This window comes from Octopus sinensis, linkage group LG16 (genome assembly GCF_006345805.1).
Source record: "Octopus sinensis linkage group LG16, ASM634580v1, whole genome shotgun sequence".
NCBI lineage: Eukaryota > Metazoa > Mollusca > Cephalopoda > Octopoda > Octopodidae > Octopus > Octopus sinensis.
In genome coordinates this window covers 34,037,352-34,052,954 of record NC_043012.1, presented here as the reverse complement: position 1 = coordinate 34,052,954, position 15,603 = coordinate 34,037,352, and the positions used below count along the sequence as shown (strand labels likewise).

At 39.6% G+C, this 15,603-nt stretch overlaps 2 protein-coding genes across 2 annotated transcripts in view; one reads left to right on the top strand and one right to left on the bottom strand.

Moving 5' to 3' along the window:
- On the bottom strand, nucleotides 1-6,674 carry LOC115220467 (WASH complex subunit 3). Its single transcript, XM_029790596.2, has 6 exons — nucleotides 6,511-6,674; nucleotides 4,217-4,381; nucleotides 3,246-3,365; nucleotides 2,369-2,503; nucleotides 1,007-1,071; nucleotides 1-869 (listed from the first exon to the last, which is right to left on the bottom strand). The coding sequence occupies exons 1-6, from the start codon at nucleotides 6,559-6,561 to the stop codon at nucleotides 773-775; spliced, it is 633 nt and encodes a 210-aa protein (XP_029646456.1). The 5' UTR covers nucleotides 6,562-6,674; the 3' UTR covers nucleotides 1-772.
- A 587-nt stretch (nucleotides 6,675-7,261) lies between these two features.
- Nucleotides 7,262-15,603, top strand: part of LOC115220352 (transportin-3) — a 64,884-nt gene continuing 56,542 nt past the window's right edge. The window contains exon 1 of the mRNA XM_029790460.2: nucleotides 7,262-7,697. Within this exon, the coding sequence (XP_029646320.1) occupies nucleotides 7,581-7,697 (117 nt within the window). The 5' untranslated portion in view covers nucleotides 7,262-7,580. The remainder of the gene's footprint in view (nucleotides 7,698-15,603) is intronic.

The window sequence follows — 15,603 nt, the reverse complement described above, 5'->3', positions numbered from 1 at the left end:
CCCTGGTGGAATTTGAACTCAGAACATAAAATAAAAGCAGACAAAATATCACTAAGCATTTTGCATAGTATGCTAATGATTCTGCCAGCACACTGCCTTAATGATGAAAATAATAATGATGGTTTCTTAAGTGGGACGAGGCCACAATTTGGAGGAGGGCGAGGGTTTAACACCATTAGCCCCAGTTCTTAAGCTTGGCGGGTGAAAGGCAAAGTTGACCTCTGTGGGATTTGAACTCAGAATCAAAGATCCAGAATATGCATTACAAAGCATTTTGTCTGATGCCCTAATGATTCTGCCAATCTAATGCTTTTAGTAGTAGTAGTAGTAGTGGTAATAGCTGTTTTTTACATTGGCAGCGAGACAAATATATTTGGAGAGGAACACAGGGTTATATTGACCTCACCTTCACTCCCCAGTATTTGCCTGGAATTTACTAACCTGTATGGGATTTGATGTCTTAAAGGGAATGAAACTAAATACCAGAGAGCAACTTGTGTGGTGCTCTACCAATTTTGACCAGTCACTCTCTAATACTACTTCTACTATTACTACTAACAATAAGAAACTGCCAAGAGGTTTACCATATATGGCATAGCATATACGACAAAGAAATAATAAAATGAAAAATAAAGTGACATTTTCTCCAAATCCTTGCATGTTTTTCAAACCAGTTCAATGTGGAGGGTGAGGCATCGTCTACTTTGGTATATCATGGGTCAGTAAAGATCAGAATTATCACAAGGTCGGTGTATTCCGCCTGCCCGACAATTTAATCACTGAAGTCATCGCTATCACTAGAATCATTGTCTTTGCTGGAATCGTCATCATCACCACTTCCACCAGGGGGAGCTGGAGCCTTTGGATCACTGAAATGACAAATTGAAGTATTTTAATTGCTTTAATTAATTACTAAACAAAATGAAAATTTTTCACAAAATTATTTCAATTCTAAACAATGGCAATTTTTTGTAATGCACTGATGTGAATGTATGAGGGTACTTACTCTAATAAGCTTGGATTCAGCCCTTCCTGTTGCATTTTAATCTTGACGGCAGGTTCTGGAACTCCCTAAATAGGCAGAAATACCAACAGTTATTTCAAAATACTGTTTGTTTTTCTCTTTTTTAAATTTATTTCATTAACAGCAACTTTGAGGAACATTTCTGTATAAAAAAAGAGCTTGGTCAGTCAAATTTTAGTTTGTGTCTTACAGACTAAAGTAGAGTGTCTGGGGTACTGTGGTCAGTGCAGTGGTTGGGCTACAATGTCTGGTGTGCAGTATCTTGTATTCAGAGGCTGGTGTCTGGGAGGACGACTACAAGGTTGACTTGACAATTGTAGAATCTGACTGGGAGTTTGATTTGTTAGATATCTAATCCTTCATGTGAAGGCACATGGTTCAGTGGTTAGAGTGCCAGGCTCACAATCATGAGGTAGTGAGTTCGATTCCTGGATTGGGTTGTGTGTTGAGTTCTTGAGCAAGACACTTTATTTCACATTGCTCCAGTTCACTCGGTTGTAGAAATGAGTTGTGACGTCATTGGTGCCAAGCTGTATTGGTTGTCTTTCTCTTGGACAACATCAGTAGCAGGGAGAGGGGAAGCACCTCATCAGATCTACTCTTGATCCATCTTTTACTACCCATTACACTCTCTAGTATTGGTTCCAAGATAAAATGCATCCTCTAAAGTTAGAAAAGGCATCCAGCCATAGAAACCAAACACAAAATAAAACCTTCAGGGTAAGATGTATATTTCTTTACTACCCACAAGGAGTTAAACACAGAGGGGACAAACAAGATCAGACAAAGGGATTAAGTCGATTACATCGACCCCAGTGCGTAACTGGTACTTATTTTAATCGACCCCGAAGGGATGAAAGGCAAAATGGACCTCGGCAGAATTTGAACTCAGAACGTAACGGCAGACGAAATACCGCTAAGCATTTCGTCCGGTGTGCTAACGATTCTGCCAGCTCGCCTTCAGGGCAAGATATAGTCTATCAACACACCTAGGAGAAGCAATGATCCATCCAACCCTTGACAGTTATGGAAAGTGGAAGTAAAACAGGTACAATGATGACACACATCCCATCTTTCTATATACATATACATGAGCACCATCCGAACGTGGCCGATGCCAGACCCCTCTGGCACCTGTGCAGGTGGCACGTAAAAAACACCCACTACACTCGTGGAGTGGTTGGCGTTAGGAAGGGCATCCAGCTGTAGAAACACTGCCAGACTAGACTGGAGCCTGGGGCAGTCCCTAGCTCCCCAGACCCCGGTCGAAACCGTCCAACCCGTGCTAGCGCGGAAAACGGACGTTAAACGATGATGATGATGATGATGATATAATATACTCACAACAGATAACATCTTGAAATATTTCATGTATCTTGGATCTTGAGAAACAGTTTTTTGGGGTTCCTCTGGGGTTGCTGGTGGAGCAGCTGCAGGTGTTGCTGGTGTTGTTGGATCTGCAGCACTTGGTGTGGCTTCCTGCAATGACACAAGACCAAATACATCTAAGAAAAAGGCTAACATAGTAGAAGGACAAGTTGGACTCTGGACAGAAATAAATTACTAGTTTCCAAGATAGAATTAAAGAGAAAAGATCCTAGGTTGCTATGCTGTTGCTTAGCTGTAGGTCAGCCTTGATTGAGCAGATTTGTGAAGAGGAAGGTTCCAACCATGGCCATCTCATCTTTTATATTTAAGACTACATAGTTCAATACATTCTTCTTTTTTTTAAGAAGACAGATCCAGCATCTAATTGTAGCAGGCTCATTCATTGATTGAATGGAGACAAGTTGTTATCACAACTAGCCAGATGATGGTATTAAAGAAGGATTTCTTGAGAAACCTGGACCAGGGTCTCAGGTGACCATGAAGTTAAGATACAAATTACTCTATGGTACTCCAAGAAAAAATAATATCTATGGTACCTTGTGAGAAAACAATGTATTAATTTTGAAAAATTTTTTATTATAACATTGGTTTCAAATTTTGGCACAAGGCCAGCAATTTTGGGGGAGGAGATAAATTGATTGCACTGACTCCAGTGCTCAACTGTTACTTATTTCATCAACTCTGAAAAGATGAAAGGGTAAGTTGGCCACAGCAGAATTTGAACTCAGAACATAAAGTTGGATGAAATGCTGCCAAGGCTTTTGCCTGGAGTGCCAACAGTTCTGCTAGCTTGATGCCAAAAATTTGATATAATACTAGAGTGAAGACTTACCTTTGTTGTTTGTTGTACAGGTTCAGTTGGTTGCGAAGGAGTATTTGCTACAGTAGATGGAGAAGATGTACTCTCTGGCGTTGGTGCTACTACGTTTTCTAAGCCAGGGATGGAGGATAACTTTAGAAACGAACAAAAAGTAAAAATACAAAGATGAGCATATTTCATTTTTACATTAAACTCAAGGATTACAGGGATTAATGACAGAAATGATTTCTAATCAGATGAGAAACAGAAAAAGTTCTCTTTGTGTATCTGAATATGAAAGATGATACCAGTGGACACTGCAATTGAGAGGAGTGAACTGTCAGAGTTCACCAATTATAATATTAAAAAAGTCTTGAGGATTTCCTTGCGAAGACCTGTTGAGGCAAGTGAAATTGAAATCAAAATCGATGACTGGCATCCGTGCTAGCAGGGTGCAAAGAGCACCATACGAGGGAGATCATTGACAGAGCGGCTAACCAGCTCTGTGCCAGTGGCACATAAAAAAAGCACCATTCGAGTATGATCATTACCAGCATCGCCTTACTGGCACTTGTGCCGGTGTTAGTAGGGTGCCAAGAGCACCATCTGAGCGTGATTGCTGCCCGAGCAGCCAACTGGCTCTGTGCCGGTGGCACGTAAAAGACACTATTCGAGCGTGATCATTACCAGCATCGCCTTACTGGCACCTGTGCCATGTGTAAAAGATTCGAGTGTGGTCGTTGGCAGTACCGCCTGACTGGCCCCCGTGCTGGTGGCATGTAAAAGCACCCACTACACTCTCGGAGTGGTTGGCGTTAGGAAGGGCATCCAGCTGTAGAAACTCTGCCAGATCAAGATTGAAGCCTAGTGCAGCCATCTGGTTCACCAGTCCTCTGTCAAATCGTCCAACCCATGCTAGCATGGAAAGCGGACGTTAAACGATGATGATGATGATAAATGATACCTCATCTCTGAAAACCAAATCAAATTCTATAAACACTTACCTTTGCTTCTAAAATATTCATCATGATTTCAAGCCTTTGAATACGATAAGACATTGTTTCCAGTTTTTCTTCACAAACACCAGAGAATTTGTTCAAAAACCGTACAGTATGTGTGATGAAATGGTTGAGGAAAGCCAATGTTCTCTTTTGATAAATGGCTTCACACTATGAAAGAAAAATAAGAAGAAACATTAACAACAACGTCTAGTCTGTTAGCTGATACATGGTCAAAACATGGACAACTGAATTAATAGTCATTGGCAACAAAGTTTTGTGCTTATACTTGGAGGGTGGAAGACGGGGGGTGTGTGTGAAGGAGAGACTCAAATGTTTAGTTTATCAATTTTTTCTTCCTCCAGCTACAATTGTACCTGTAGACTGATTTCAATGAGATATAAAACAAGCAGCACCACTAGTGCCATAGATGCTTAGAAGATAATTGATTATGACACCAGTATATGACTGGTTTTATTTTATTGACCTTGGCAGGACTTGAATTCATAACACAAAGCAACAAATTCGAGGCATTTTTGTCCCAAACCCTAAAAATTCTGATACTGCATTATTAACAGGTGTTTTGCTGCAATCCCCTGCAATTCCATGGATATAACTTGTGGAGGGGTGTACCCTTACACCGATTAGCTTGGGTGGTATGTTTTCATTTGAACGAGGAGGTCAACGACATCTAAATGGGTGGGGAAGTTAACAACGTTTTCAGGTTTTGAATATTTTGTTAGGTCTAACGCCATCGTCTGGATTTTGGGGTGGATTAAGCAGAATTCCTTCTTTTGCAAATACTTGAACCGTACTATTCTGACTTGTTCAATCCCTAACCACGTTTTGTCTGTCGATATTTGAGATGTACCTTGGTGGCAGTAACGCCACCAGTCTGCTGGTGGTGGTCCCTCAATCTCTAACAAATATATCTCACTGATTAAGAAGTAACTTTTCCATAAGATTAACAATACAAACATTTAAAAAAACTGAATAATAATAATAATGAAATTATTGTATAAAGTGCTCAGGTGCACCACAACTTGTCAAAAGTGCGTATAAAGTATATGCAGTAATGTACAAATGTCTGGGAAGTGAACAGTGTATGAGTCAGATACATGCTTGTTGCTGTTGTTTAACCCTAGGTCTGTAATGATCCAGCAAGCTTATACTAAATATTGCTCCACCCATGACTCTACCATTTATTTTGAAGAACATGGTGTATCTGGGACAACATATTTCAAGGTGGTAGAATGTAATTTAGAAGAGTCTTGGCAGATATTTCTAACAGTTTGTGTGACAATGTCGAGACTCCCTTCTCGTTCATTTCCAGTACATTTTTAACATCATGGTTTAAGTTTAACTTTGAAACTCAGACTAGCAAAGTGAGTCAGTGCCAGTTAAAATGCAGATGCAAGTCACCAAACCACAATCAATAAGTTGTCCTGTCCCTAAATGTATAAAATCATTCTCTACTGTGTTTCGGAACATAAACACATTATTCAAAAGTACATCACGACATCTGGAGTTGCCAAGTTTTGTTTTTGTTTATGTCGTAAATTTGCTGCAACACTGAAGACAAAAAACAACAGTCGGACCAGAGACGATTTGCCTCTCACTCAGTCCAATTACAAGTCATAATAGTGAATCCTCGTGATTCATGACACACACATACATGAACCCATATAAACTTGGTCAAACGTATCAGTTTATCGGGCAGTTATATTTAAACCCTAACAGTAAACAACTTATTTAGCTGTCTGTCTGTATGTATGTATATTTGTATGTATGTATGTATATATGTACGTATGTATATATATATATATATGTTTGTATGTATGTACGTATGTATATATATATATATATATGTATGTTTGAATGTATGTATGTATATATGTACATATGTGTATATATATATATGTATGTATGTATGTTTCCGTGTTAACAAAGGGGGAGGTGGAACGATGGAGTATCGAACTGGCTGACTCTTATGTTAAATTAAAAGAGAAACCAAAAAAATCAACATAAAACGATCGATCTAAGCCAGTCCTTCAATCATACAGATTTATGATTTAACCTTCCAGTCACAACCATTCCGTATGGTTATATCTTTACAAATAGGACTACATTATCTTGTATGTTCTTGTTTTATATAATGCAGAAGAATGATTTCAGTAGATGGATCAATCCCTGGTTTTGGTTTAAGATACGCCTCTTTTAAGTGGGAGGAACGGGATAAAATTACATCGACATTAGAGAAAACAAGGAAAAATGAAAGAAAATAAAGCTAATATATGGACCTTTGTATAATCGATACCAGTGCCCACAAGGGGCAAACCGTCCGAATCCATGAGTAATCGGTTCTGTGTGTGTTTGGTGGCGAACTTTCCAAAACATCAGCAACTGACAAAACGAAAAGTGAACACTTCGAGGCGGAAGTGACCTCTGACCTATTAGATACGAGGAAAAAAAAAAAGAAGTTCATTCCGGGCAGAAACTGTTTCTGACAAATAAAAATAATTCAAAAAGAAAATTCGTGAGATTAAGAAATAATATGGGAACTTGTGTACAAATGTTATGTGATAATAAAGTATATTATATTAAATTTTGGATGGACGATCCCAATAAAAGTGCACATACCAACACAAACCCCTCTTTCTCTATTACACACGCTTATACCCCCCCTCAAATGTATATATATATATATATATGTTCAGGGAGAAAGAGAGATTAAACGTGTTCAATGATTAATAAATCACTTCCTGTTATTAACAATAGTTAATTAGAGACCCCCCTCCCATTACCTAACATGGATAAATTGGAACATAATTATATTTTATTATTAAAAAAAATGATTTGTCTAAATATGTAGAAAAAAAGGGACTTTTTGTTGATTTTAGAATTCCACACTGTGTTATGAAAGCGATTGTTGTAATCAGTGAAGAGAAAAGTAAATAATTAAAATCTGTTTAATGGTTGAATTAATACAGTGAAGAACCATCAGTTATGGTCTGAGTTCAAATTCCTCTGGGATTAACTTTACCTTCCATGCATCGTTCCGAGGACTGATAAAATAATATGTAAAACTACAATCAGTGGGGAGATTGGGTTAATATTCCCCAAAAAAGTATTCTAGGAGAGAAGGAAACGGAGTTATTATTAAAGGCGACTAAAGACTAAAGATTAATAAAAATTAGTGCGAACCGGTTTACGACAGTTGGGTGTTAGCAACGTCGATCGGTTTATGGCAGTGGACTTCCGGTTTCTCGTCGAGGAACCTCAGTGTTTTGGGTGAGACGAGCGACGAAAGACCGAGGGAAATAACAACAACAACCATAATTATTAGAATAATACATCAATCAGTCAAAGGATGGAGTCCCCGCCGCCCTTAGAGACGGTGCACCAGGCACTTCAAGCTTTGTACAACAACCCAGACGTTAGTGGCAAGGAGAATGCATCTGTGTGGCTGGGAGAACTTCAAAGATCGGTAAAAGAATAGTTTTTTATCATCGTCTTCCCATATATTTATATCCCTATACATACCCCCACACACGCATAGACCGTGCCACGGGGTGGTCCTGGCTGTAATGGCTCGCATCCACGCGCACCCATCCACGCGCGAACGTTTATATATACACACACGTGTGTGTGTGTGTATATATATATCGACACATATACACACACACAACAGATGAAGCTGGTTATTACACATTCCTCTTATGTCATTCTTTCCCCCTCCTCTTCTCTTCCAACCTAAAAATTCCATCACTTTTCATGTCAAACTTTCAGAACATTTTCATTTCCCGCCGAGACTTCAAACAATTAATGTCGCCGTTCCTCACATCCCAATTATCCGTCAATATCTTCTCTCAAAGACACTCTCCGCTTCCAAAATTGATTTATTCGGTGTTTATTATTCGTTCATCTCAACTCCATCCTTCTCTGTCCTTATTCCAAATTCCCATTTCTCATCTTCTTTCCTACTCAACACCGTCTCAAGCTTCCACCCTTACATAAATATACTCAACGACGACTTCGACCCCTCAATCTGTTTCTTACTGTTATTATTTAGATTTGAAAATAATTTCTGACCACATTATGTCATGATAACTCCAAGAACAAAATTATTTACCATTTTTAAGTGGGTGTGCGGCACTCACGTTATACACCCAAAATATACAACCGTTATGCATGCATGTATGTATACACACACACACACATGTATGTGTGTTATATACTACATGTTCTGGTAAACCTAGTTTTGTAACATGTAATTTGTAACAGAAGCACAAAGTCACAATTTTGGTGCGGGGAATCGGGTTTGTTGGTTTAATTGACCCCTAAGTACTTCAGGGCAAGACATCCGCCCGTCTCCACCCCAAAAGCCACCCTTTAAAAACAATTTTGAGTCTTTCCTACTTCAGTTATTTTATAGACCTCGGAAGGATGAGGGACAAAATTTATCTTGGTGGTACTCGAAATAGTTTATAAACTTCCATTTCAAGCCAAAGAGGGGAGTCTCTATGCAAGTAGCTCGACCGTCTTCGAAGAATTTGTAAATGTACATTAAACAAGTCTTTTACAAAAGGAAGGACACTCTGGACTACGTATGTGGTTTCTATACACTAGCTGAAGAAAATAGGCGGCATGGTCACGGCTGGAACATTTTGGATTAATCTGGGCTGAATTGAGAATAACCTCACTGCATCTCTATCCAGCTTGTTTCTTCATCTTCCCGTCTGTCTATGACCTGTTTCTCTTCTATATCTTTGTGTATCTATCCTACCTTCCTGAAGCTCGTCTGCTTCTCGTCCACCTTCATTACATCTGTCAATCCGGATTCATCAATTATTTTACTTATTTGTCTCTCTGTCTCTCTCTATATATATGTAACCATCAATCTGACTGCTGTTACTCCATCTTCACTCTTCTACGTTCTTTACACGTTCCAGCAGAGCCATTTCTTCCTCTTTGACCCACGCATGTTTATTAGTTGGTATCGGAGTCCTGCAGTGATGGGGTTTGAACTCCCAGCTATCTTACATTGAAATGACAATACATGTTACGAATGTAAATGGGACCTGCTCCTGTCAAGAAAGATTTGGGTCTCTCCGCAGTCACTTACCCAGCTGAAAATAGCAACTAAATTTCCTTTAAATCCCATCCTGTCATCGTAATAAATGATGGCCATATTGGATCTATTGCAGTGGATGTTCTATGTCTTTAATTTCCTATCATCGCTGACCTGGGGTTAAACAAATAACAAATGGTGTGCCCGCGCATCTGTTTACTTATTGATGCAACAATTAATTGTGCTGGAGTTAATTTATCAGCTGGAAATGAATTTTTGTTTTTGTTCCATGTTGGAACCGTTTAAATTTCCTTATGTTGTGAAAGTTGCAGAGAAGGAACCTGAATATTCCAAACTCTAGAAATCCTCGAGCATCGCGTAGTTTAAACCCTAGAGTAGCTTTGTTATTTTCCAAGACAGTACGATGTGGCTGGAAGTAGAGTTGGCTGTTATTTCTAGCAGATGATCAGTCACATTAGTTCCACCCTTGATATGCCTGGCATCGCGCGCGAGCGGGGCGGCATCGTTGCCGAATAATAACGGATACAAAACTTTGCAGAATTCTGATGAGTTAAGTTCGGAGCGGGGGTGACGGTGTTGTATATAACCCCACTGGGCCCTTATCAAGCAGAATTATTTTTTGTTGCTAATTATCTATATGCATGCAAATTATCGTCTCTTATTAATTATCTGTACACTGACAAATAAATATATTGTCTTCCTTCGTAGGTCTTAAAGTCTCAGTTTCTCTACTAGTACATGTATGTATGTGTGTGTGTTTTTACGTATATGTGTGTCTAGTTATTGAAAGAAAAATGGTGAACATTCTTTCAAATAATCATTATTTGCGACTAGGCCACACCTATTTGATAACAAGCCAAGTTTGCCATCTCCACTAGCCTCGTGTGTGCGTGTGTATATATATATACACACGCCTGTGTATTCCTTTAACATTTGTCAAGTTTAAAGTATCTCAAATTGCTGTACAGCTGAGCAGCATCAGGGAGTGAATATTTGTAGGAAAAATAGTTGATTGTTCACATTGAGAACAATCTTTGGTACATTAACGTCTATTACAGAAACCCTTATGTTTTTGCTGTCTTTTTTCTCTAAGTTTTGTCAATTTCCTCCTTTTTACATTCTATTCAGATGTTCAATTCCAACTATGTTTGTCTTTTTTTTTCTTCAGATTTCTAACACTTTGATCTGCTTTCTTTTCTCTCCATTTTACTTCCACATTTTTGTCTCCTTTTAGTTTTATCTCTCTCACACACATGCACACTAATATGTATATGTATATAGATATATGTGTGTGTGTGTATATATATATAATATATATATATATATATAATCTCATCATCGTCGTCGTTTAACGTCGGGTTTTCCGTGCTAGCACGGGTTGGTCGGTTGGACCGGGGTCTGGAATCTTAGATTAAGTCCTACCCAAGTCGGCATGGCCTTTTATCCATTCTGGGTTGATAAAATGAAGAACCAATCAAGTACTCAAAATTGTTGGTTGTGTACTTAAAACGGAATCCTTTATTATCGTTTAGAGTTACTTTAGGCAGAATTGTTCGCATGCCAGGCTAAATGCTTAGTGGCATTTTATCTGTCTTTACGTTCTGAGTTCAAATTCTGCTGAGGTCGACTTTGCCTGTCATTCTTTCAGGGCTGATAAAATAAGTACTAGTTGAACACTGGGGTCAGTCTTGCTGGCCTTGTGCCAAAATTTGAAGTGAATATTTAATGTTACCAATGGTGGGTCTGTGTTTAAGAAAAGTTATTGGGTTACTTTATAAATTTTGTATTTTTTCCCTACTGTGTTCATGTGAAGTGATTTACATATGTAGAGTTGAGGGACTGTTTTGTCTCCCATTTGGATGAGAAAAAAGACTAAGCGTGGCATCCGTTGAGGTGGTAGTAAGAAGATGCTTCCGCAGAGGTGGTAACACTTACACACTAAATGAAATTCTTAAAATTGAAAGCAAAATTAACAGTGGGAAAGTGACAGACATTCATGCCTTGACACTTGAAAACTTTTATTGTAGTTTTGCTGGGCTTTGACAAGCCAAAAAGAACCACAGGACATATATTGGTTTTTCAGTTCTCCATTCACTTCTACTCACTGTATACATTGAGGAGTCATCGAGAGATCTTTCTGCTACTATTTTTATTTTTTTCTTGCTCTACATGATTACTCCTATTATCATCATCATCGTTTAACATCCGCTTTCCATGCTAGCATGGGTTGGACGATTTTGACTGAAGGCTGGCGAACCAGATGGCTGCACCAGGCTCCAATCTTGATCTGGCAGGTTTCTACAACTAGATGCCCTTCCTAACGCCAATCACTCCGTTTGGAAGGGCATCCAGCTGTAGAAACTCTGCCAAATCAAGATTGGAGCCTGGTGCAGCCACCTGGTTCGCCAGCCCTATTTTCTCTTCTAAAATATGAGTTGTTGTGTTGCTATTCTACTGCAAGAAACCCCTTCTGGTCCTTTCTTTCATGTATTTGCTCACTTATTTCTTAGTATAACTGCATCTCTTCTGGGTTTGGAGTCCTGCAAGCTACATCGATTGTGTTGGTGGCATGATAAAAATATCTAGTACATACTCTGTAAAGTGGTTGGCACCAGGAAGAGCATCCAACCTTAGAAGCCATGCCAGAGTAGACACTGAAGCATGATGCGGTCTTTAGACCCATTAGAAACTGCCAAACCATCCGATCCATGCCAGAATGGAATAAACATTAAATCAACGTCATTGCGATCATTTAATGTTTGTTTTCCATGCTGTCATGGGTTGGATGGTTTGACCGAAAACTGGTAAGCCAGGGAGCTGCACCAGGTTCTGATCTGATTTGGCATGGTTTCTACAGCTGGATGCCCTTCCTAATGCCAACCACTCTGAGAGTGTAGTGAGTGTGTTTTACATGCGACCAGCATGGGTGTCATTGTCCTGACACTGGCATCGGCCACAACTATGGTCTCACTTGGCTTGACAGGTCTACACAAGCATGGTGCATCACCAAATGTTTTGGTCACCTGCCATTGCCTCCATGAGGTCCAACACTCAAACGGTGCATTTTATGTGCCACCGGCACGGGTGCCAGTCAGGCGGCACTGGCATTGGTCATGACTACAATTTCACTTGGCTCAACAGGTTTTCACAAGCACAGCACATCTCCCAAAGTTTCATGGGTGCTTTTAACGGGCCAGTTACGTGACACTGGCATTGGCCAAGACTACGCTCTTGGCTTGACAGATCTTCTCAAGCATGGCGTATCGCTAAAGGTCTTAGTCGCTTGTCATTTCCTGTGAGGCCCAACATTTGAAAATTGTGCCTCACCACGTTGTCCCATGTTTTCTGGGTCTATCTCTTCCACAACTTCCTTCCACCGTTAGACTGCGACACTTCTTCACACAGCTGTCCTCATCCATATGCATCACATGACCATATAAGCACAGTCCTCTCTCTTGCACATCACATCTGATGCTTCTTATGCCTAACTTTTCTCTAAGGATGCTTACACTCTAAAACGAATAAATGAACTAAAAAACACAAAAGGAAGGGTGTTTTCAAATCAAAACTGTATAAGACACAATAGGAAGCACCAAGTTTTGATGGAGACACTGGTGATTGATAGTCATCATCATTTAGTGTCCACTTTTCCATGCTTGCTTGGGTTAAATGGAATTTGTTGAGACAGATTTTCTACAGCCAAATGCCCTTCCTGTTTCCAAGCAAGGTAATATTTCCCCATGGGTGAACTTGTTTTCTTGGAGGATTCAAAACAAACATCACTACTTATATGACAGTGGTGCTTATTTATACAATTATCAGACGAAGTCAAGACATGTGAACTTAAGTGCATGCACACGAATATACATATACAATAAGCTTTTTTCCATTTTCATCAACGAAGCCTGCTCACATGTATGTTAGTGAGGGGCTACAAGAAAAAACCTGTGCCTAAGATGTTATGCAGTGGGACTGAACCCAACACCATATAGTTGGGAAGCAATTCTTAACCACACAACCATGCAGGTACTAAAACAGAAATTATAGAACTCTGGCTGGAACGACAGCAATTTTATTACAGCATGAACCAAGGATGGGAGATGCTTCTTGTCACCCTTCAACACAGTACGCAGTATAGGAAGTGGTGGTCAGTTGGATTTAGGGGATGTTCTCACCCAACTTAGGTGGCAGCTTCTTAACCATGTGTGGGTGGATTGCTTCTATTTGTATTTTTGTGTGTGCTCTCAGTTCCACTCAATGTGAAACCCCTTTTTTATTCCTTCTTTACATCTTTCCCTCCCTTATACAGTGATCTTGACCATCTACTCGCTTTCCTCCTAGCCCTTGTGCTTCTTACATATATACATATGCTTGGCAATTTCAAGGTATCATAGTCTTACAAAGAAGGTAGTGATGGTATCCTGACTAAGAGAGAAGTGGATACTATAAGCCCTGGTAGATGTACAAAGTAGTTAGCTTTTAGAATACCTATTTCTTTATTACCCACAAGGGGCTAAACATAGAGGGGACAAACAAGGACAGACAAACGGATTACGTCAATTACATTAACCCCAGTGTGTAACTGGTACTTATTTAACCGACTCCGAAAGTATGAAAGGCAAAGTTGACCTCGATGTAAATACACCTGTGCACATGCATATGGCTTCAAAAGCGGGAGGACACATTGGCTACTGTTTTGTTTTCATGTTGTGGTTGTTGTAACAGTTCAACTCAAAGTTGGCTCTAATCGCTCAGGTGTGATTCATACCACTCCAATCAAGACCATCCCAACATTTTCACAAACATAGTGTATCTAGGACTTCATTGTCCAGTATGTTTTAATAAGATTGTAGAATGTCATTTGGAGGGGATTTCATCATCATTGTCATTTAATGTCTGTTTTCCATGCAAGCATGGGTTGGACAGCTTGGCAGGAACTGGCTAGGTCAGAAGCCACACCAGGCTCCATAATCTGTTTTGGCTTGGTTTCTATGACTAAGATGCTCTTCCTAACAACACCAACCACTTTACAGAGTGTAATGGGTGGTTTTTTACATGGTACCAGCACCCACACCAATGCTTTCTATATGGCACCTTGGTTTTAGGATCTCAGGCTGCTAATGCTTGCAGTTTGTGCAACTATGTAGAGAGTATCTCATTGTCTCAGTTAGTGGAAGGGTGGTACACATCACTTCTAATGACACCACCTAAAGACTAATGTGGGGGTGTGGAGCTAAGGTTGAATGTAGAAGCTGAGTCCTACATACCTATTTCTTTACTACCCACAAGGGGCTAAACACAGAGAGGACAAACAAGGGCAGACAAACGGATTAAGTCGATTATATCGACCCCAGTGCGTAACTGGTACTTATTTAATCGACCCCGAAAGGATGAAAGGCAAAGTCGACCTAGGTGGAATAGCTCAACGCCTACATATCAACAAAGGAAACAGCTGGGTGGTCACAGCTGGAAACTCTTAACCTTGGCTCTGGTTTCTTGGTACTAAGCAACATTTTGTGCATATGTGATTATATAATAGAAAATCGTTAGGTTGGCTTTTTCTGTTAAATCAATGGCTGAATTGATTTCTTTAATTTAGTACAGGCTATGGATTTGGAGGTGAAGTTGTGATATTCATGCCATTTCCCAGTGATATTTGCATTGTTTGTCAGCCTTGTTTGTTTATGTTGTATGTTTGGTTTTGTTTGTTTCTTTGTTGTTTATGTCTCCCACCTTTGCAGGTCAGCCCTGATTCAGTCGCTCTTTAAGCGAAAGTGCTCCACCCATGACCATCCTGTATTTTCTATTTAGACATAGTGTACCTAGGACTACATTGTCTAATGTACTCTTCGTTGCTGAGCAACAGAGTCAGCTTGATTCAGCTGACGTGTAATCATAAACAGATTCCAGTTGGGGGAGGTCAACCTGTATTTTATATTGTCATAGTGTATCAAGGACTACATTTTCGAAGATGAAATAGGTGCGAGTGTAGTTGTGTGGATAGGGAGGTCACTTCAAAACCTTGTGGTTTCAAATTCCATCTCACTCTGGCACCTTGGACAAATGTCTTTTATTGTAGCTAGTAAGTGGAATTGGTAAATGGAAACTACGGAAGCTCTTCTTGTGTGTGTTTCATTCATTCATCATAATTTTCCATGTTTCTATGGGTTAAAATGGATTTCTATGGCTAGATACTTTTCTTGTCACTAGCCCATAACCGTTTCCAAACAAGGTAATATTTTCTCGTAGCCAGATATGTTTTCACAGAAAACTGGAAACAAACAGCCACATTTGTACGATG

What these genes read in the sequence shown, in the direction of transcription:
- LOC115220467 (XM_029790596.2), bottom strand. Translation starts at nt 6,561, where the DNA reads ATGGATTCGGACGGTTTGCCCCTTGTGGGCACTGGTATCGATTATACA. An exon ending in CTGGTATCGATTATACAAAG is followed by an intron (nt 4,382 to 6,510) that starts GTCCATATATTA and finishes TTTCTTTCATAG; the next exon opens with TGTGAAGCCATTTATCAAAA. An exon ending in ATTTCAAGATGTTATCTGTT is followed by an intron (nt 1,072 to 2,368) that starts GTGAGTATATTA and finishes CTGCCTATTTAG; the next exon opens with GGAGTTCCAGAACCTGCCGT.